Source organism: Cyclopterus lumpus, chromosome 12 (assembly GCF_009769545.1).
Source record: "Cyclopterus lumpus isolate fCycLum1 chromosome 12, fCycLum1.pri, whole genome shotgun sequence".
Classification (NCBI taxonomy): domain Eukaryota; kingdom Metazoa; phylum Chordata; class Actinopteri; order Perciformes; family Cyclopteridae; genus Cyclopterus; species Cyclopterus lumpus.
The window spans coordinates 20,581,498-20,603,852 of NC_046977.1; the positions used below are offsets into that span (position 1 = coordinate 20,581,498).

Here is a 22,355-nt window from a genome sequence, read left to right on the forward strand (position 1 = left end):
GCAGCCTGACACACACCAGTCCTGCAGTAAATCCTCCCAGAATTTGTGTTAGGAAGTCTGATATCAGAGTTGTCTTATCGAGAAAGTTTTGGGAACCAATTACTGCACCACAGCTGTTGAATGCGTGTTTTATTGAATTGATTAATATTCTGGAACTTACCCAGCGAGTTCTGAAAAGATGAAACAATAACTTTGTCCCGCGGTTCGCCTCGAGGTCTCTGATTGGCTGTTTCTTTCTTCTCTCTTGCCAAAGAGCGGACTAGTTGCCAAACCATGATTTCGATTTTTATTTTTACACCTGCTCAAATAACAATACACAGCATCTAGAAATAGTTTTTGGACTGTGGATGTTTTTCGCTTCTGATGAAGCTAAGCTAGCCGTTTCCTTTTGTTCCCTGTCTTTGTGCTAAGCTAGGCTAAACACATCCTAGACTCTCACTTACCTGAATGAACCTGTTTATCCAATGTGTGTGTGAGTGTGTGTGGGACAGGTGATTCATTGGCTCACATACTTAAACAGAGAGTAATTGACCTCTCTCTTTGTCCAAGAGACAAAAGGACTCAGAGGCGTATTTCTGCTTCCAGGATCCTCTGACCTTTAAACTTTGACCCTTTCCACTGTTGTCGATACCGCGACCTTTGAGCTGCAGCTCATTTATCACGCTCTGCGGGCCGCTGTGGCGAACAGCATTTGGTATCTGAGTTATAATTATTGGGGTGTAACGGGAGTCATGGTTCATGACAAATTAAACAAATGCGGGATCAGTTTTTTATTTGGAACAGACAATAGTATCTAAGAGACAAAATCCAGAGGCAGAATTCTGCAACTTTGGTAATAAAAAAAAGCAACAATTCAAATTCAAATTCGAACTGACACTTCCCCAAAAGGCCAAGGGTCACAACAGGCTATAAAACGGAAAAGCATATCTCATGAAATTGCAAATACAAAATAAATAGTATAATGAAGAAATCAATATTGTGCACTCCGAGGAGTGTTTCAATTAATTCTACCACGGCTATATTTTGACATTTAAATTTTTTTCGCAACTCTTTACTCGCATGAGCTTACTCGCCCGACTATTTGTGGTTAATTCGCGCCTGAAAGGGGGCGTGGCTTATCTCTGTGGCTTGCCTCCGTAAAAACAGTTATCATTTCTGCTATCCAGTATGGAAATAACCACTAGTTCTGCTTTATACTTGTTGTGGACATCCCATAAACGTCGGAACATCTAATGCCCTGGTGTCTGGCTTCATAACATCACCTGTAGGCTCACACAGCTCGGTGACTTTCACCCACTCCGTCTGAATAACTTCCGATTCAAGCAGCCAGTTAGATTCACTAACGGCACGACGTCAGTGAAGACGGGCGGAGCATCTCAACGCTGATTGGCTTGAGCCAACCCAGCACTGGGCATATTTTTCGGCAAAGTTTAAATATTTCAACTTGCGCGAATAAGATGAATTTTTTGCCTGGTGGAAATTCGCTTTATTCATATCCATTTGCCTTTGATTGAAGCCAAAAGCCAAATCTTCGTATTCTGTGTTTTGGCTGCGTGCAATAACTGTACCTCTACTAAATTATGAATGTGAATGTCGGAGGATGAATGCAGCCAGCCCGGTTCATCTTGGCAGCCGTGTGGTGATGCCATAGAAGTGATGGTTATTGATTAGCCAACCTGCCTCGGGCCAGAAAATCTAAAAGAAAGTTGGAGAAGGAACACAGTGTTCTGAGAGCATCGACACTTAGTGGTTTTACCCAATCTTCATTAGGGGTCGGCCTCTGTGTCTTCATGCTGCCCATGGCTACTGGATATCAGCTTTATTTTGACAATCGACATTATTAGCATATGGAAGCAATTCACCACATTCATAGCAAACTAATCAATTAATATTGACATATAAAACTCAGAACATGGTGCACGGCACCATGTTCTGAGTTTTATATCCTCTCATTTTTATATCCTCATTTTTTATATCCTCTCATTCTCTGCCTCTCTCCTCAGGGAGTTTGATCCAGGATACATCAAGGAGTTTGGTTCTTCACGTCCCTCCCTCCCTGCTCTTCCTCCTCCTAATTCTCCTCCTCCTCCTCCTCCTCCTCCTCTTTCATCTCTATCACCACCACCACCACCACAGCAACAACGCCGACGACAAACAACGCCGTCATCCCGCCACAGCAGACCATGTTCAGCCGGAGGAGTCCAACTACGCATCAAGAGCAGGTAGGAGAGGGCCTCCAACCATCATCATTTCTTGTAACTGGGCACGGCAGGCCTGCTAAGCTTTCCTGTTCTCCACACGTTGTAGTCTGGATATAAAGTTTCTTTTCTTTCACTCTCAAAAGTGTAAGGAATGGATCAAACCGTGTGTTTGTCTGCTCCAACATAACTGTTATCGTGTTTAGCTAATTAGCTGAATTCCGAGTAACCCGTGACCAAAGAGCATTTCATGCGACATTGTTTTGTTAAGTTTTTGGGTTTTTTGTTTCTATTCCCGAGTCACGATGAGCACTTCCATTGAGTAAAATGTCCCCACTGTGTACACACATAGTTAAGGCTAATGTGAGCAACTCGGTCCTGTTCTGTTGGACCTGGGGAGGTTTACACTCCATCAACGGCATGAAAACAGAGAATACAGTCAGAGAGCACACATTTCTACTGGGTCATAACCAATGGTTGAGAGGGATTCTTTTTCAGTCCCTACATGTTTTTTTTAAGGAAGAATATTGCAACTTTAAAGAAATATTTTACCTTTTTAAAAAGTAAGAAAAAGACAGCATTTTCAGCCAACCCATGAATCTCGTTAGCTTAATTAGCTAGCCAGCCACAGCCATAGACCGTGTGAAAGAAGAGGACGTAAACATGGTGACGTCACCCATCTTGAAACTAGAGATTGAGACCATAAACTCATGTTTACAATGTTTCCTGGGAATAAATCAAGAGACAAGTAGAGTAATTTTCTCATAGACTTCTATACAACCAAACTTATTTTTGCAACCAGAGGAGTCGCCCCCTGCTGGTCAGTGAAGTGAATGCAAGTTTTAGGACACTTCCACATTGGTTTCACTCATCACTCATCGGAAGTTGCCGGATGTATAAAATCTGCCAGCGTCAGGTTTCATGGTTTGGAGTTCCATTCATACATTGTCATATTCATGTAATGTGTTTATGTAACTCTGTAACTCTGTTCATCTGGTCACATGACATCTATTCATCTGTCCATCCGGGGAGAGGGATCCTCCTCTGTTGCTCTCCTGAAGGTTTCTTCCCTTTTTTCCCTGTCAAAGGTTATTTTTGGGGAGTTTTTCCTGATCCGATGTGAGGTCAAAGGTCAGGGATGTCGTATGTGTACAGATTGTAAAGCCCTCTGAGGGGAGTTTGTAATTTGTGATATTGGGCTATACAAAATAAACTGAATTGAATTGTCACTTTAGCCATTCAACCCGTTGTTTTGAATATTACTCAGGGTTCAGAGGGAAGACGTTTAGTGGCTGTTGACAGCGTGGTCTTGGTCTCGGCTGAGGGAAGGTTTAACACTGCTCAGCTTTGATGAGCTCTCAATAATATTAGGGATACAGTATTTATTTCATGCAGTGCTTCTGATGTTTCAATGATGGTTATAAACATTTAAGAAAAGAGGGAACAGTATGCCCTCAGCATACAGTATGGCAACAGTATGTGAGAGACCAACACAATGTGACGCTGACTGGGACCATTTGACAACAGTTCCTTCCAGTATCAATACATTAATTGTATTTGTCTATCCCTGTTGGGTGGCCTTGTGGCTTCAAACAGGAAGTGGGGCGTTAGGGATGTCCTGTCTGTGCTTCCTTTGTGTGTGTGCACGTGTTACGGTCAGAGCATTCATACGTGTGTTTGTGACTCAGGGCTCCAACTCAGCAGGGAAACAGTGTAAACAGAGTCTGATCAGGTTGCTATGGTAACCACCCCCCTGTGCCATCGTGAGGCTCAGCCCAGCTGTTCTTAGGCTTACAAACTCTTTGACATCAGAATTGAAGAAATGAGTGAGAGTACAATATTCTGTAACGGTGAATTATGTGTGAATTACATGCTGTGTTGTTGTGTGTGTGTATGAACATATGAGGCCTGTACATCTCATCTATAGTAGCTTCCTGGTTCAACACTGTGGTGGCTGGGTGTGGTTAAGCTCAGCTGCAGAGGGGAGTGGGGGAGTAGGCTCAGGGAACGGTACCAGGTGGAGGCCCAATTGGCCTCACCTGGGTCTAACGATGATTGCTCCCCATTATAAGTGTGCAGGTGGACAAAGGAGCGGGGGGGGGTGGGGGGGGTTCGGCAGAACGCCGGACCTGCGCTGCTGTCCACGGGAGCAGATCAGCGGAAAGCACGGCAGAGACCGCATCCGCCTGGAATTAATAAAAATAACTAAGTAGTTCCTGCCTCTAGTGTCTCTGTGCTAGGGGGATACCACCCGCGGTAACACTCTACTGTCATATCTCGCTTTCTTCCTTAGCCCGTACAGACAAACAATCTATAAATACTGACACTCTGCTACAGTTTCATCCTAATATGGTGTGTGTGTGTGTGTGTGTGTGTGTGTGTGTGTGTGTGTGTGTGTGTGTGTGTGTGTGTGTGTGTGTGTGTGTGTGTGTGTGTGTGTGTGAGTGAGTGTGTGAGAGAGAGAGAGAGAGAGAGAGACACAGTCAGTCAGTCAGTCAGTCAGTCAGTCAGTCAGTCAGTCAGTCAGTCAGTCAGTGCTAGTGTGACTACAGACGTTTACTCTGGTTGTTTTGTCTGATTTGTATTTGAATACACAATGCTTTTATTTTGGTAGGGTGACCGAGTGAACCTCCCCCCGCAGGTTTAAGATTGGTTCTCAGCTACGTGTCATGCTGAAGTGCCTTCGGGCAGCATCACGTAGGCCCAGGTGATCGTAACAACATTAAGGAGTCATTATACGGTATGCTCTACCGTTGGTCTCATTGAGTCACATAAACAGCCAGATTGACTCTATTCTCCCACAATCCCCTGGGCTCTGGGTGGTTATCAGATACCACTGAGGAGAGAGGAGGGGGGCGACGAGGGAGGGCAATGCTTGTCTCCTATTGGTCCAAAACAGGAAGCGGGCCATCAGAGCCCCATGAGGCTGGGTGTTATTATGAAGAGGACAGACTGACTGATTTATAATCACAGTCTCTTTCTCAAGACTCCTTCTTTCCTTTCCTTTTTCTTCCCTGTTGCCCTATTTCCTCTACTCTCCTCTCCTTCTTTCCTCTCCTATCTTGCTCCTTTTTTTTCCTCCTTTCCACCTTGTTCTATCTCCTCACTTCTCCTCCTTGGCTATCCTCTTTTTTAAATATTTCTTTCTCCCTTGTATTCCTTTCCTCTCCTTCCTCTTTTTTCCCTTCTCTTCCCTTTCTCTTCCCTTGTCTCCTTCATCACTCTTCCCCTGTTTTCCTACTCCTTTCCTAACTCCTCCTCAGATGTTTCTGTAGTTGGATCACCACATTTTTCTGGAACGACATCATCACGTAATTTCCAAAAACACATGCTTGTGCAACGCAAACAAACTCCCTTACACACACACACACACACACACACACAGTGCAGTCTAGTGTTAGTCCCTGTAATAACTGTGTTTTGTGTTTTGATGATGAGCGGGACTACACTGTTGTTTACATGTAATATCGGTTTAACCCGTAGGTTTCACCAGGCACTTTACTGCCAATGTTGCTATAGTTACCTGCAGTCCACGAGCTCTGATTTAGATCTGTTGTTGAACTGTTGACTAGATTGATGTTTGTTTGAATGTTTGAATGTCCTTGGTCTCAGGGGATCCTCAAGGGAAGTTCCAGAAGTCCTGGAAGAGGTAACAGTGGCACCACAGTGGAGGTTCCATAGGTGCTTGACGACTTTTCAAGGATTATTGATCAAGAGGTCCTTGAGGAGGTTCCAGGGGTCTGTAGTTATCAGCACACAGTAAAATGTGCCACATCACTAAGCCCTCAGTGTCAGGCTGTGGTGTCAGGAATCTACCTGGGCACCGTTCTGAGCCCCCATCTAACGTAGCCTTTCCTGCCTTTGAATCTTATACTCACCCGACTACTAGTCTAACCAGTAGTAGTAGTAGTAACTTCTGTTTCAATAAAGTTTGGTTCACGACACCGAGAAGTATTCAACAGAGTGTTCCGGTGTCCCAGAATACAAAAAAAGAATTTAGGAGCGTTCTTTGGACTACGAGTCTCTCAGTTGGAGTTTTTACTGCAGTTTTATGATGAGCTCTGTGTGTTTCATACATAAGGCCCAAAGAACAGCCCATTTGTCTGGTCAAACACACCTACTTTTAAACGTTCTAAAAATAGTTTGGGGGATATGGACACAAATCGTAACTCCGACCTTTTCAAGAAGGTAGTTGAGCGTACTGTGTTCTCTACTGTGTTCTCTACTGTGTTCTCTACTGTGTTCTCTACTGTGTTCTGCCAACAGAAAACCGAATGTTCATGTACACGTAGTCAGCGTTCAAATTGCTGAACAGAACCGCGTTTGAAGCATCTGCAAACACTGCCAGCCAATCAGAGACCAGGACTAGTGGCATAAATGGTACCAATACTATTCATTGGCGTCATATAAAGTACTATCATATACACACATTTCTAAAGTATTTTTTTAATACAAACGCCAAACATGCAGAAGAGCTATTAAAATATTTTCACAATATTTCAAGTCAAGTGTCCCCAGCATCCACTTTGGCCCACCTCTCTCTCTCTCTCTCTCTCTATCGCTCTCTCTCTCTCTTTCTCTCTCTATCTATCTCTCTCTCTCCCATTTTGGTTTCCGAGCAGATCATAGAGATTATTGTTCTGGGCTGGAGGAACAGTTTCCCACGGCAATAGATAAGGTCTCTGTTCATGTTCAGAGAGACACACCCTAAACACACACACATACACACACACACGCACACACACACACACACATGCACAGACACACACACATGCACAGACATACACACACACACACATACACACACACGCACAGACACACACATGCACAGACACACATGCACGCACGCACACACGCACACACACACACACATGCACAGACACGCACGCACACACACACATGCACACACACACACACATGCACAGACACACATGCACACACGCACACACACATGCACAGACATACACACACACACACTCACACATGCACACACACACACACACACAGGGAAGTAAAGACAGTTTGAGGCAGACTGTGTCAGTATAACATTTCCAGCTCAGATATTTTCCACGTGGATATACATACAATAGATCATCAGCTGGTTAACTGTGGAGAAGCTGTTACATGACAAACACATCAATGTTGACTTCTCCTTTCACAAACAGCGGTCTCCTGGCTGAAAGATGCCGTTTGCTGTTTGTGTCTCCTGTGTATGTTTTTGCAGTCTTACTTCTTCTTTTTTATTATAACATGGATTGCATACGAAATGATGTCGAGGGATGTCTACGAATTATGGAGCTTTCTTTTCATAGGTATAGCTATCAATACTGGATGAGACCAGCCGGGTACCATCCACCCATCCACTATGAGGACAGGACTTGTGAGAAGCTACCATCTGTGGTTCAACAAATAGCTCCAATCTTCACTGCTGCCACTACCACAATGTCTCCATCTCGGTTTCTTCTCCACTTCAATGAACACGATTTATGCAATGCTTTGGAGTTGTTGGTGGTTGTTTTGCTCTTAGGATGGAGGCCAGCGGTTTTCTCTTTGCTTCCAGTGTTTGTGCGAAGCTCGGCTGAATGCTTACACAGTTGGACACAAAGTTCCTTTTTGCCCTCAGCAAACACAGTAGTTTGTTTGTAGCAATAAAGTTTAAGATCAAGTCATATTATTTGGGAACATACATTTAGAGTTAGCTTTTTCATCTAAAAGCTTAAGAGTTAGCTGGTTAGTCCTGTTAGCTTAGAGGTATCTTTTTGGTCTCCCTTTATTCAGATTTAGATTTCCCATTAGCTTAGAATTTGCTTGAATTTGGTTGGCTTCTAGGTAAGGTATCGTTCCAATTTGTCCCGGATTGTTCTGGATTCAAGCTGGGTGTAACGGGGCCCAGTTTGGTTAGCATTGAGCTTTTTGGTCCCGTTAGCTTAATTTAGCATCTGAATATGTTTCCTATCACTGTCGAAGGGACAGTTTAGCAATTTAAAAAATTTAAAAAACTGAAATGATAGCCTACCTAACACACACACATAATCATGAATGAGTCCCAGGGGTCCATGAGGAGGTTCCAAAGGCCCTTCAAGTTTTCCAGTAAAAACACATACATACAATTCAATTCAGTTTATTTTGTATAGCCCAATATCACAAATTACAAATTCTCCTCAGAGGGCTTTACAATCTGTACACATACGACATCCCTGACCTTTGACCTCACATCGGATCAGGAAAAACTCCCCAAAAATAACCTTTGACAGGGAAAAAAGGGAAGAAACCTTCAGGAGAGCAACAGAGGAGGATCCCTCTCCCCGGATGGACAGATGAATAGATGTCATGTGACCAGATGAACAGAGTTACAGAGTTACATAAACACATTACATGAATATGACAGAAATTATGAATAATTAGTAGTAGGCATGGACAACGTACCAGATTTCCACAATCCATGAAACAGAAGGAGGAAGAGAGGGGGACGGGGCACATCTGCAGGGCCATGGCAGGGGGCCGGCCCACCAGGCAGGAGGCATCGCAAAAGAGGCCGGACCAATGAGGCCAGAACCTTGAGGCAGGATACACAGAGAAGGAGGATAGGGCCGGATACAGGAAGCAGAGGCAAGGACCCAGGACCAGCTTCAGACACAGCCAGGTCCAATGGACCCAATGAGGCGAGAAGGCACAATGACTCCCGGGAAGAGGATACAGAGGATATGTCCGGCGTAGCAGAGTAGCAGGAGGAGGACGGCTAGTTATTATCCATAATTATTGAGGGTTCACATTTCAAAATGATCAGAACACACACACAGGTGAACCTGTGTGTGTGTTCTGATGAAACTGGGGCTATACAGCGCTGCAGTCTTTCATTACACCGCGTTGGGGCTGGGTGTGGCCTTGACACCTGATTTCCTCGCCGTTCCATCATCCATTTCTCTCGGTTATTTTGGATACATCCGATGACATTCCCATGACACAGGATTCCCAAGAATCCGGCAGTTGGAGTGCCATGGGAATCATGTAGTAGCACTTTGAGGAGCTACACCTTAGTACACTGAACACCTGTAAATTTAACCTGCAGCTGCTTCCTCCTCTGTGTCTGAGGCCAGAGGTGGATCACAGAGCTGTGTGTTTTTAGAAATAAACCAAAAACTTAAGTGACATTAACTGGTATTCAATTCAATTCAGTTTATTTTGTATTGCCCAAAATCACAAATTACACATTTGTAATATTAAGCTCCTTAAGATATGATGGTGCATCACCAATCAAGGCTTTGTAGGTGAGGAGAAGAATTTTAAATGTGATTCTTGATTTTACAGGGAGCCAGTGCAGAGCAGCTAATACAGGAGTCATGTGATCTCTTTTCTTAGTTTTTGTGAGTACACGAGCTGCAGCATTCTGGATCAACTGAGGGATTTAAGAGACTTATTAGAGCAGCCTGATAATAATCATCTTTTTGAGACAAGATGTGCCTGATTTTTGAAATGTTACGTAGCTGATAAAATGCAGTCCTTGAGATTTGCTTAACGTGGAGTTAAAGGACAAGTCTCTGTCAAAGATAACTAGAGATTCTTTACAGTGGTGTTGGATGCCAGGGAAATGCCATCTACAGAAACCACATCACCAGATAATTGATCTCTGAGGTGTTCAGGGCCCAGTAAAATAACTTCAGTTTTGTCTGAGTTTAACATCAGGAAGTTGCAGGTCATCCATGTTTTTATGTCTTTAAGACATTCTTGAATTTTAGCGAGCTGGTTGGTCTCCTCTGGTTTGATCGATAGATATAATTGAGTATCGTCTGCATAGCAATGAAAGTTTATGCAGTGTTTCCTGATAATATTGCCCAAAGGAAGCATATATAAGGTAAATAAAATTGGTCCAAGCACAGAACCTTGTGGAACTCCGTGATTAACGTTGGTGGTCATTGAGGCTTCATGGTTTACAAACACAAATTGAGATCGATCTGATAAAAAACAACTTAGTGTATGAGTTTGGATCAGCTACACATTGACAATGCTGTGTATTGACTTATTAAAAACATGTAATATTGTTGAGTGAGTACTGGTACCCCGAGAAGTAATCAGAGGTCTTTCAGCCTAAAATAGTCCAGGAGGAGGTTTTAGTGGTCCCAGGAGGGATGCAGGGGTCCTTGAGAAGCATTCCAGATGTCTTTACAGAAGTTCCAGGAGTTGTTTAAACAAAACAGTGGTCCTTGAGGAAGCGTTGGAATGTGTATTATGTAACTCAAAAAACGTAGTCATTAACCAAAGGGTTGAACAAATTGAAATGTTGACCTGATGATGGTGCTCGAGAAAAGGTCAGGGGGTCATCAAAGTAATTTAGTATTTATTTTTTAGGGACCACAAATATCTGTGGCAGCTTTCCCAGCATCCATCCAAAAGTCAAGATGTTACCAAAAACGGTAGAGAAAAAGTCAATCAAAGCAATCAATAACAAAGTAGTTGTTATTATCTGTCAAGTAACTTGCCCAATCCCGATCAGTGATTCCAAACTTGTGTCGAGATGTCTGCCCTTGTGGGACGTGATAATCTAAAAATCAATACTAGTCTGTTCACTGATCACAGTCGAAGCACACGCTGCATCATGGGACGTCTTTCTCCCCGCGGCTTCAAAATCGGCTCAATCGCCCATTGTTTTCAGCAACTCTCTCACTCTTTCTCTCTTCTTGTTTATGTGTTCTCCTCTTCCTGCTCCAACCTCCTCCTCACTGTTCTGGTCCTCATTCCTCTCTCAAACTTTATTGCTTTCTCTTCACCTCCTCAAGTTATACTCTAATTAATTTTGATTTCACTGTCTGTCTGACAGAAAAGACAATCTGGAGTTCCAACTCCCTCACCCCTAACCCTTTTTTATCCTTCCTTTTCTCTCTCCCACTATTTCCTCTCTCTACCATCTCTCCATCAGTCTTTATCTTCCTCCCTCCATCCTCCCTCCCTTTCTTGCTACTCATTCCTCCTCACTATCTTGTACCCTACCTCCCTCTTTTCTTTCGTCCCTCCTCTCTCTCTCTCCCTTTCTCTTCAGACTCTCACTGTCTCTCGCCCAAACACCACATCAACAGCGACCATGCAGACCAAGCCGGGCTAAGGATGTTTACTCCCTGCTTTTATCATACGGCTTAATGACGTTTAATTGCTTTGTTTGCTTAATGAGCTCGGGGACCAACGCAATGCAACTCGGTCCAAGCTGCCAGCCTCAGACTGGTACTACAAACAGGACAGATCAGAGGGTGGTTGAGGAACGGTAGTGGCGAGTCTTTCCGATTCTGATGGGAAAGAGGAGCAGAGGAACGCAGAAAGGAATAAGGAAGGTTTGTGTTGGTCTGGATGAGAACTTATTCGAAGGAGACACGGCAGACAGTGGACTGCAGCAATGGAGACGCATTTGATTGAGAAAGAAGGTTTTAATTTGTGTTACGTTTGAGTAGAAGTAGAGGAGATGTAGTTAGGAGAGCAAAGGAGGTAAGTTAGAGGTCAAATTAGAGACAAGTACAGCAAAAGTTGTGAAAAGACATTGCAACCGAAGACGGCTGAAGGTCCAATCAATGGTCTGTTGGAAGTACTCTTATACACAGGAGAGCATGTAAGGTAATAGTTAAGTAGAGTTCAGTTGAAATTACCACATCTTGAGCTTTCTAGAAGAATACGCCAAACAAACCACAGTCCCAAGTAAAAGGTGTGGAAATGGACCGTTGCAGGATTTTCTAAGAGAAGAAGAAACAGTTACTTAAGAAGAGTAAAGCTAAGAGGCAGTAGAGTAGAAACTAGAGTAAAGTGGATTTTTAATCGGAGCCATGGAGCTGCTGGAGGCGTTCTACCGCAGGAAGCTTCGGAAGAAGCAGAAGAAGGCCGAGCGGTGCCGGTCGGACAGGGAGCTCTGTCGGTCGCCATCGGAGGCCAGCGTCAACGGCCTGACGACTGGCCTCATCTCCAGAGTCCTCAGATTCACCTCCAGGTAAAACAGGTCACATGTTAAGTCCATGAATCAGAAGCACAGGAGACTTTTAGACCATCATGGGGTCCGGTTTTGGTTGGTTTGGGTCAGAAGGTGACTAAGACTGGAATATTCCAGGTGATCGACTGGTTCAAACTTCCTCGAATGCAAACATTGTCATTGTTGATTGAAGTGAATTTGCTATTCATTGCTGGAGTAATGGAGTCTCACCGTAGTCCCATTTTCACAAAGAATGGATTGCGACCGCTGACACAGATTTATAAAAAATGTGACACCGAAACACTGAATTACGCATAATTTGCAATTTGCCTTTTTGTTGCGGCTGATTGCAATTATCCATGTGGCAAAGTATAAATGTGCTTGAGGCCAATGTGTCAGTGGTGTGGAGTGTGAGTACGGAGCCAGAAGCCATTCAGGACGCTCCGTCGATAAGGGGACAGAGGCCTGGGGATCGGACTCATGCTCATTTCATTTCCATGATTTAATTGTGCCCATCTCAGCCTCTGATGGGTAAAATATTTCAATAATTTAGGAGGAAAATATGAATTACATCTTCTCATTTTAAGATTTTTTAAAGATTTTTTGTGTGTCTCCCTTTTATGGGAAACTCTTACATTTGCACACAAGGCAAAGCTTCATACATCTTTTATAAAAAAATATATTATTCTAATGCAGCTGTCGTCATTTGAGTAGCCACACTAACAAATGCACAGTTACCAGCAACTCTCTGAAGACGGGAGTGATACCACTGTAACGGCATGTGGCTTTCAGCGCTGGTCTAATTTGCATTGAAAGGGGACGATTTTGCGCCAAATATCTACATATTACCATATTTCTTTTAAAGCGCAAAAGTGGCGCTATCTTTTTATTTATTTTAAATAATTAAGGACCTGATATTTGTACTTGTTATTCATTTTTTGGACCATTGTCTTTAACTGTACTCAAGCCAGTCCCCCGAGAGCTGATGTCCGAGGGCGAATATCTGGACACGTGGAACAGCGGCGATAACGCGCTGAGGCATTCCAGTCATGCCCGTCATTACCCAGGGACCCCGGGGTTTACAGACACTCTTACATGTCTCTGTCTCCCACTTACTCAGATACAATCATTTCCTGTTTATCCGTGAGGATAAATACAGAGCAGCTGAGCATGTCAAATATGACGAGGATGGGGGAAGATGATAGCAACCGCCACGCTATTGGACGTCTCGCTTATCACAACTGGTTCAATAACACATTCAAAAATTAATTATGGTGATGTCAGAATTATTATCAATGCAAACAAGAACTTCTTTAGTCCCTGAAATTATATCATGTTTAATTTAATTTTTTTAAGTGCAGGGTCAGATGAACAAAACATTGCTGTTTCTTTTTTTCATTCATTTTTTTTTCATTGTTGTTATGGTCCTGGAAACATTAAAAGCCATCCAAGAGTATACGGGCTATGCTGTTTGAGCCACCTGAAGGCTTTTAATGTGAAACATTTGCACAGGAAGTGTTGAATCTCTAGTTTCAAGTCTTCTTCAATACAGCATGATGTTCATTTAGTAAATTATGGTCATTTAGAGTCATAAAAGTCCATAAAGCAGGGTACGCTTTAGGGCGGGGCTACAGGGTGATTGTTGCTTTAACAGTGTCTGGGAGTTGTCCTTGTTTTTGTCTTACAACTTTAACCCGTTCACAGTGGGTGTTTTAGTTCATGATAGTTCATTGTAAAATGTTGGTCACCTAAAAATGTCTTATTTGGGGTTTGGTTGTACTTATCTCCACCCTATCTGGTCACTTCTGGTTGCAAGAAGCTCCAATGGCGAAGGACAAAACCCAAGATGGCGACTGTCAAAACGTTGAACTCGAGGCTTTAAAACTAGTGGATGATGACTACGTCCACTTCTTATTCAAAACCTATGGTTTTCATTAACATAAAACAACATTGACAGCAAATCCAAATGGATGCAGGTAAGAAAATAGGGAGGCCTTCACCTAACATATATAATAAAGCAAACTAGATATAAAGGCCTGGCTTCTTTCTTAAAGCGAAAGGCCCACATAGGACATCTAGCGGTGTGGTTGCAGATTATCTGAATATCCCTCCACTCACTCCTCCCTTTCCAAGACTAACTCATTTGGGCCCCCGAGTGCAAAACCGTGATAATGAAAACACAATGATTCTTAATTTCCGATGATTGTATACTAATGAAACATAGTTATGAATACTATAATCTATCTCTGCTAATAGAGCCCCCAAAAGGATACACACTGGCCCTTTAACTGACCCCCTACTGATTACCTTAAGAGGTCAGTTTGAATTCAAGTTTCTTCCAGTGGAATTAAATGGTGTTTAAAAATATATTTTTTAAAACGTCTGCAGCCTTTCGTCCTTTGTATATGATCAGGACATCTGTGTTTTCACCAAAGATAGCTAAATAAAACACATGTTGCATGTGTGTGTGTGTGTGTGGAAGCTGAGTAGACATCAGTTACTTTTTTTGTGAGCGTTTGAAAAAGAAATTCTATTGGAAGGGAAGGGAGAGGCAGAGATAGGAAGACGGTGAGTCAGATCTCTGTGGACTGAGACCATGCAGCTGTGTGTGTGTGTGTGTGTGTGTTGTGTTACCGTGGGAGGACACAGAAGGTTCATATTTAATGTGGAAATTATCCGTTTTCTAGTTCCAGCTCTGTTGACTGTTGTTCAGAATCTAAAGTGCACATGCTTTTTTTGGGATTACGCTGACAAAAAACCTAAATGCACTTATTAGGTTTCTTGCAGAAAGTTAGATGTGGTTTTTCCTTTATAAATAAACTATGATAAAAGATCATCTTAATAGTGTCTGTTCAAGTGCCTGTGGATGCATTATTCTGTTTGATTTCAAGAATGGAAAATATAAACCACGACTGACTGAGGACAGACAGTAGGGACATCTACAGAATCTAAACCTGATCCATCATTAACACCGTGTTGACTTTATCACCACACAGAAAGTTATTAAAGAGATGAGTCAGCAACTGATGAGCTTTTTTGCAGCTTTAAATATCCTCAATCATATGATCCATATTATAAGATTTAACTGTAGAAAGTGGCAATATTGATAGGCATACGACCCGCTCTCACTCCCAACTCGTCAAATACGGCAGCTTGGTCAGAGGTCCTTCGCCGTACGCTCATCGTCTCGGCCACAGTTACTAAGGCAGACGACGAGGTGGACGGATGGGTCAAACATAGGACTTTCACCCAGAAGGCCTGGGTTTGTGTCCTTTGTGAAACCAAAAACCTTTTGTCTCATTGTAACTGACACACGTAACGTTCTTGACTTGTGAACTTAACTTATGTGACAAACGTAGTTATTATAACCCAAACCACGATCTTTTGCTCAACCTAATCAAGTGGTTTTGTTTGAATTCACCACATTACCCACATATTGAAGGACTGCACTGCACATTAAGTACTGGGTGCCAAGGGGTCCTGACCAAGCATCTGAATGCAGCTCACCAACAGCACATCTAAAGCTCACCAAATAAAACTATATTTCTATATTGTAAAAATGCAAATATGCTCTTTTATGCAATCTAAGTGCTTGACCATGTTTCACTGGGGACCAGTACCTTAATGGACTCAACTGGAACTGGAAGGTTCATTTTGTGACCTTTGGACAGAGCCAAGCGAGCTGTTTCCCCCTGATTCAAATCGTTATGCTAAGCTAAGCTAACCATCGGCTGGTTAAGCTATATACAGATATGAGAGTGGTATCAGTCTGTCATGTTCAATCAATTGTCAAGTTTGACTTCCTCCACAGATACTGCATTTTGTGATACTTGTTGTACTTGAGTTTGATTATTTTATTTTACTTGTTTGTACATTGTATATGTAATCTTATGTTTTTAGGTTTGTTTCATAACATCTGCCTCTTGGGACTACAGATGAAAAATAGCCTCTTGGCTAACTCTGGCACATTTACAGAAATGTTTATATTAATGTGCACTGTCCCTTATCAAATAAAAAAATAAAATAAAAAAATGATGCAGAGTGTGTTACACTGCACTCTAACTCCATCTGTGTATTTCTACCCCGCAGACGCAGTGAGACGGCCTCCCGTCCTCACTCGTGGCATTCAACGAAGCTCTGTGAAGGTCAGCAGCCGTCAGAGCAGGAAGGGATGGACACAATGAGCAGCACCTGGCACCACAGCTACCACGCCAGGTCCGTGATCAAAAACAGCTCTGAATATCCATCATTTCCCCGGGCCCTCGTTTTGCTCTCCCTGGTCTCAATCTCTAGTTTCAAGTCTTCTTCAATACAGCATGATGTTCATATAGTAAATGACGGTCCCTTTAGAGTCAAACCATAAAGCAGGAGATGCTTTAAGGCAGGTGTCCTGTGACTGACAGATCGCTATCAGAGATACCATGGCGTCTCTACCATGGCGTCTCTACCATGGCGTCTCTACCATGGCGTCTCTACCATGGCGTCACTACCATGGCGTCACTACCATGGCGTCTCTACCATGGCGTCTCTACCATGGCGTCTCTACCATGGCGTCTCTACCATGGCGTCTCTACCATGGCGTCTCTACCATGGCGTCACTACCATGGCGTCTCTACCATGGCGTCTCTACCATGGCGTCTCTACCATGGCGTCTCTACCATGGCGTCTCTACCATGGCGTCTCTACCATGGCGTCACTACCATGGCGTCACTACCATGGCGTCTCTACCATGGCGTCTCTACCATGGCGTCTCTACCATGGCGTCTCTACCATGGCGTCTCTACCATGGCGTCACTACCATGGCGTCTCTACCATGGCGTCTCTACCATGGCGTCACTACCATGGCGTCTCTACCATGGCGTCTCTACCATGGCGTCTCTACCATGGCGTCACTACCATGGCGTCTCTACCATGGCGTCTCTACCATGGCGTCTCTACCATGGCGTCACTACCATGTCGTCTCTACCATGGCGTCTCTACCATGGCGTCTCTACCATGGCGTCTCTACCATGGCGTCACTACCATGGCGTCACTACCATGGCGTCTCTACCATGGCGTCACTACCATGTCGTCTCTACCATGGCGTCTCTACCATGGCGTCTCTACCATGGCGTCTCTACCATGGCGTCTCTACCATGGCGTCACTACCATGGCGTCACTACCATGGCGTCACGACCATGGCGTCACTACCATGGCGTCTCTACCATGGCGTCACTACCATGGCGTCTCTACCATGGCGTCTCTACCATGGCGTCTCTACCATGGCGTCACTACCATGGCGTCACTACCATGGCGTCACTACCATGGCGTCACTACCATGGCGTCACTACCATGGCGTCACTACCATGGCGTCACTACCATGGCGTCTCTACCATGGCGTCTCTACCATGGCGTCACTACCATGGCGTCACTACCATGGCGTCACTACCATGGCGTCACTACCATGGCGTCTCTACCATGGCGTCACTTGCATGGCGTCACTACCATGGCGTCTCTACCATGGCGTCACTACCATGGCGTCTCTACCATGGCGTCACTACAATGACGTCTCTACCATGGCGTCACTACCATGGCGTCACTACCATGGCGTCACTACCATGGCGTCTCTACCATGGCGTCTCTACCATGGCGTCTATACCAAGGCGTCACTTGCATGGCGTCACTACCATGGCGTCTCTACCATGGCGTCTCTACCATGGCGTCTCTACCATGGCGTCTCTACCATGGCGTCTCTACCATGGCGTCTCTACCATGGCGTCACTACCAAGGCGTCTCTTGCATGGCGTCACTACCATTTCTAAATATAGTTTTGATCTTGCGATCTTGGAAGACTGTTACAGGTGAAAAGTGTCAGTGTGAATCTCAGCCGACCTGGGTACAAACAAAACTGAGCAAGTGGACAGTTTGCTCCAGGAAGTGGAGCGATACTTATTAACATCATATTTCGAACGGCTTTTCTCAGTACAGGTCTGTACACACGGGTGTACAGACCTGTGACGGTTTGACTTTCTGCTCACAATGTCAGCCGTCCACCAGCCAAGGTCGCTAATAATGATTAATAGTCATTTATAGCCTGACTTCTTCCCTGTAGACACTTAACACTTCAGTGGACACTTGTAGTTGTAGATAAGGAGACAATAGCACTGTGGTCACAAACATAATAACACAAGATAAGAAAAACAATGATCTCTTTTACTATACTGCTGGGAACTAGTCTTCGTCTGAAGATGAAGACCTTTTCAGTCTTGGATTTTGTGTTTATTGTGTGCCGCTATCAGTCACTCAGAGGGTCAAAGGTCATGTTTTCAGAGAGACATGCACCGGTTCGTATATGATCTCTGACTACCAGGAACCAGTCTTTGCTCCTGATGAAGATCTCTTTCCTGACGAATTGATGGACAGTTGTGGTGACATAATAACGTAACGACACAACACCAACACAGTGTTGATGACAAGACTCAGCCAATCAGGGTTACCGTTACACAGACCAGCCCATTTCAAACCTTCACCGGACATTCCCAATGTTTGCGTAACACTCTAACAATGTTTTGTGGGGCAGGAATTTGTTTAATGACGGCGGTCCGGAGAAGGATCAATGTGAGGAGCTGTGAGCTGCTTTCTGTCTGTTATATGTTGTGACCTTCGACTGTCTGCGTGCTGTGTTTTGATTCTGAAGTGTCAAAATGTCAGTTTGTACCAACTCTGACCTCAGATGAGGTGTGTGTGTGTGTGTGTGTGTGTGTGTGTTGAGTGGACAGGGCATTGACGTCGTTGCCTGTAGAAAGGGGCATTCCTAATGCCCTTCCCCCCTCATCTCTGGGTCTCCCATGGCAACCCCCCGCTCCCCCACTCGTAATGTTGCGATCAGAGTAGAACGTTTGCCACTACATCTCTGCAGCTCTGCCTTCACAGTAGACAGGAAGTAAGAAACAGGAGACAGGCCAGCTGACAAGGAGACGCACGCCGAGACAAACAGAGAAGTTACTGACACAGAAACAAAGAGTAATGCAGACAGAGAGTGTCCCCGTTTCCACAGGGGTAATTGCATTGTGTTCGGTTGGAGGAGTTGGTGGGTCAAACTGTGACGTAGACACACTTGCGTGCACACACTCACACACACACACATTTTACATTCCAGTCAGTTATCTAGAGTGAGGTAACAGCAGCAAAGCCCCAACTTTACAACCAACGGCCAGAAGCGATCAAACCCCTTTCAGACATGCACCTGGTTACGTAACCGTTCTATTCCACACGCCGGTCTCGTGTCCTTTTATGTAAAAGTCTAACGAGGTCAGACCTGTAACATTTCTGGAACACTTCAACTCTGAATTAAGTTCTTCTTTTTAGAATATAAATACTATACTGCCACAACAATTATTAGACCAGCACTTTTCATTCATTGCCATCTGCATTATGCTCACTGTGGTTATTTATTGCAGAACAATACCATCAAAACTACATTCCCATCAGCCTCAATGTTAGCATGCTAACACGCTAAACTGAGTACTACCTGCTAAACATCAGCATGTTACTTTACTATTCTGAGCATGTTAGCATGCTGATGTTAGCTTTTAGTTATCTTAAGTCTGTGTGGATTTAGCCACATTTCCATGACCACAGCATGTCTGAGTCTCCCAGATAAAGACTTCATTCTCTGTCTCTGTCTCTCAGTGCCTCTACCACCGACCTGTCCGGTGGGTTTGACTCTGGTGGCAGCTACCTGAGGAAGAGTCCGGACCAGTACAGCTCTAGGGGCAGCATGGAGAGCCTCGACCCCCCTCAGTCCTCCCAGCTTCACTCTGGAGCTCAGCACCACCACCCACTGGGCCACCACACCCACAGCGGACCCCATCCGGCCTACTCCTCCTGCCACCAGCTGTCCTCCGCCAGGTCCATACAAACAAATACCTCAGCTATACGTCTGTTGTGTCTAGTCTAGCTTAGCACAAACCTGATAGCTTCTCTTCATCATGAGAGAAACGACTCCAAAGCCATCTGATTTACGGTGTTGTATCTTGCTTATTGATCAGCTGTATAAATAGAAATGTAAAAAGGATTGATATTGTTGAAGCTTTGTTGGGTGCAGTGACTTCACGCGGTGTTTCAAAAGAAAAGTCCTAGTAGGGGCTCTGTTTTTCGATCTACTGTTCTACAGCATTTTCCATTTTCATTAGAGCTCTATCTAGTACAAGGCATGATGATTTAAAGTGGGAAACGGATTTACGGCTCTACTCAACTCGAGTTGTTCTTTTTTGTTTTTCCAACTTTTGCCCACTCGGTCAATGTTATAAGCGACCTCAGACGATACTAGAAAGCGGAGTTAAAACACTGCAGACCACTGATTGGTCAGACAAAATTGTCACTAGACTTCCAAACCCGCCATTTTTGAATAGCCAAGCTACCGTCAATTTAACCACCCACATTTTTTAAAATGGCAGTCCACAAAACTACACGTACACTACTCAGTATAATTGACCAAGCTGGTTGAGTTGGTTGTCGCAAGGTATATGATGTCACGGCAGCTTCACGCAATGTTGCTATGGCAATCAGCTGAGAATCCCACCTACACTGTGGAGGTACTATCTGCAGTGGAAAAAAAGATTGTTGTACTTTTGAAAGTGACTAGCCATTTGATAGGGTGTATTTTACATAGCTGTAAATATCTCAATGTCATGATATCAGATGAAATCTCTTGTGATGTTCCAGGTCCTCTAACAGCATCGACCACCTCCACAGCAAACGAGACTCTGCCTACTCCTCGTTCTCCACCAGTTCCAGTATCCCAGAGTACCTTGCCTCCAACCCTTCCTTCAGCCCGGAGCGCTCCTATTCACTGGAGACCGTCCCTCAGAGAGAAGGAGAGAGTGGAGAGATGCAGCAGGCTGACATATGTTACGTCCGGACGGTTTACGACACCGAGCAGGGCCTATCTCAAGAGCACGAGCTGAGCTCCGCCTCCACCGCTGTGCTACGCAACAGCGATTCCAGAGGCGAGGGAGGGGCAAGGCAGGGGCTAAGCCGAGACCTCCAAGGTGGTGGTTCTGCTTAAGGAATGGCTTTCTGCTAATGTAACGCTAACGTGATGACATCATTATTTTTATTTTGTACTGTTGGTTCCAGGTTCAGTAGCTGCGGTCTGTTACCCTGGCGGCAGCAGCAGCGGTGCCGCACCGGCATCAAACAGACACAGTGTGGGTCCGATCTGGGGCCTGGCAGCCAGCCGCAGCTCCTATGAGAGCCTGAAGGGGGCGCCAGCTCCACCAAGGCGCAGCGACAGCTACGCAGCCATCAGGAACCACGAGAGACCCAACTCCTGGTCCAGTCTGGAGCACGCCCGCTCACTACGGTGAGTAGGATCTGTCAAATCCGAGTGACTCTTGATTCTCATCCAATAATAGACCCTGATGCAACAATTTGAATGGTGATGAGGATTTGATTCAATCAAAAGACTTTCAGTCAAGCTTGTGTTCCAAAATGTTTTTTACCCTCCTTTAAACTTGAATACAAGCCACCTTGAAAAAGGGGTTCTCAGTATGAACTACTTCACATACCAGTTAAATCTGAACACCTTATTATATTGTTCTCTTGTTTATGAACAAGGTGTATGGCAGGTGTTGATTTTAAAAGCCAAGAATTTAACGGTTCTTACATGTATTTATTTCTAATGCAATACGTTACCCTCTGACATACAATGCGGTTTAGTATGCTACAATATAATACAGCACAGTATGCTACGCTACGATACAATGCTTAATGTTATGCTACGGTACAGTGAAAAAAACACATGATATGATACAATATGCAACAATATGCTGATGATACGATATATATCATATACAGTGCAGTGCGCTGTGCTATGAAACAATACAATAGATACAATATTCTACAACAGTCTGCAATAACATTGAATGCTATTACATTATATGATACAATAGAATGTGCTATGTAACAATAAGATCCACTACGATTACAACATAATCCAGTACAACACGATACAACACAGCATTGCACAGTAAGGTCCAATATGATATGAAATGGTATGGTATAGTAGGATACCATATGATTCAAAACTATTTGGATTAAAGCAATGGAGTTTGAATTGTTGTTGAAATGTACACAAATCAAATGGTATTTAATCTAATGTTGTTGTTACTCAGGTCTCTGCAGAAAGGTTCCTGGCATCACTCCAGTGGCCCTGTGGCCTCAAGTGCAGG

The 22,355-nt window shown here is 44.1% G+C and overlaps 1 protein-coding gene across 7 annotated transcripts in view; it reads left to right on the forward strand.

Moving 5' to 3' along the window:
* Positions 1-22,355, forward strand: part of shroom3 (shroom family member 3) — a 65,025-nt gene that overhangs the window by 23,287 nt on the left and 19,383 nt on the right. For 6 of the 7 annotated variants that reach the window (XM_034546786.1, XM_034546788.1, XM_034546787.1 and 3 more), the window contains 6 exons: positions 2,004-2,222; positions 16,231-16,356; positions 19,813-20,031; positions 20,848-21,173; positions 21,262-21,487; positions 22,299-22,354. In XM_034546786.1, the coding sequence (XP_034402677.1) occupies positions 2,004-2,222; positions 16,231-16,356; positions 19,813-20,031; positions 20,848-21,173; positions 21,262-21,487; positions 22,299-22,354 (1,172 nt within the window). Of the gene's footprint in view, positions 1-2,003; positions 2,223-11,459; positions 12,163-16,230; positions 16,357-19,812; positions 20,032-20,847; positions 21,174-21,261; positions 21,488-22,298; position 22,355 lie in introns of those variants that run through there. The other variant, XM_034546790.1, reaches the window with a different exon arrangement.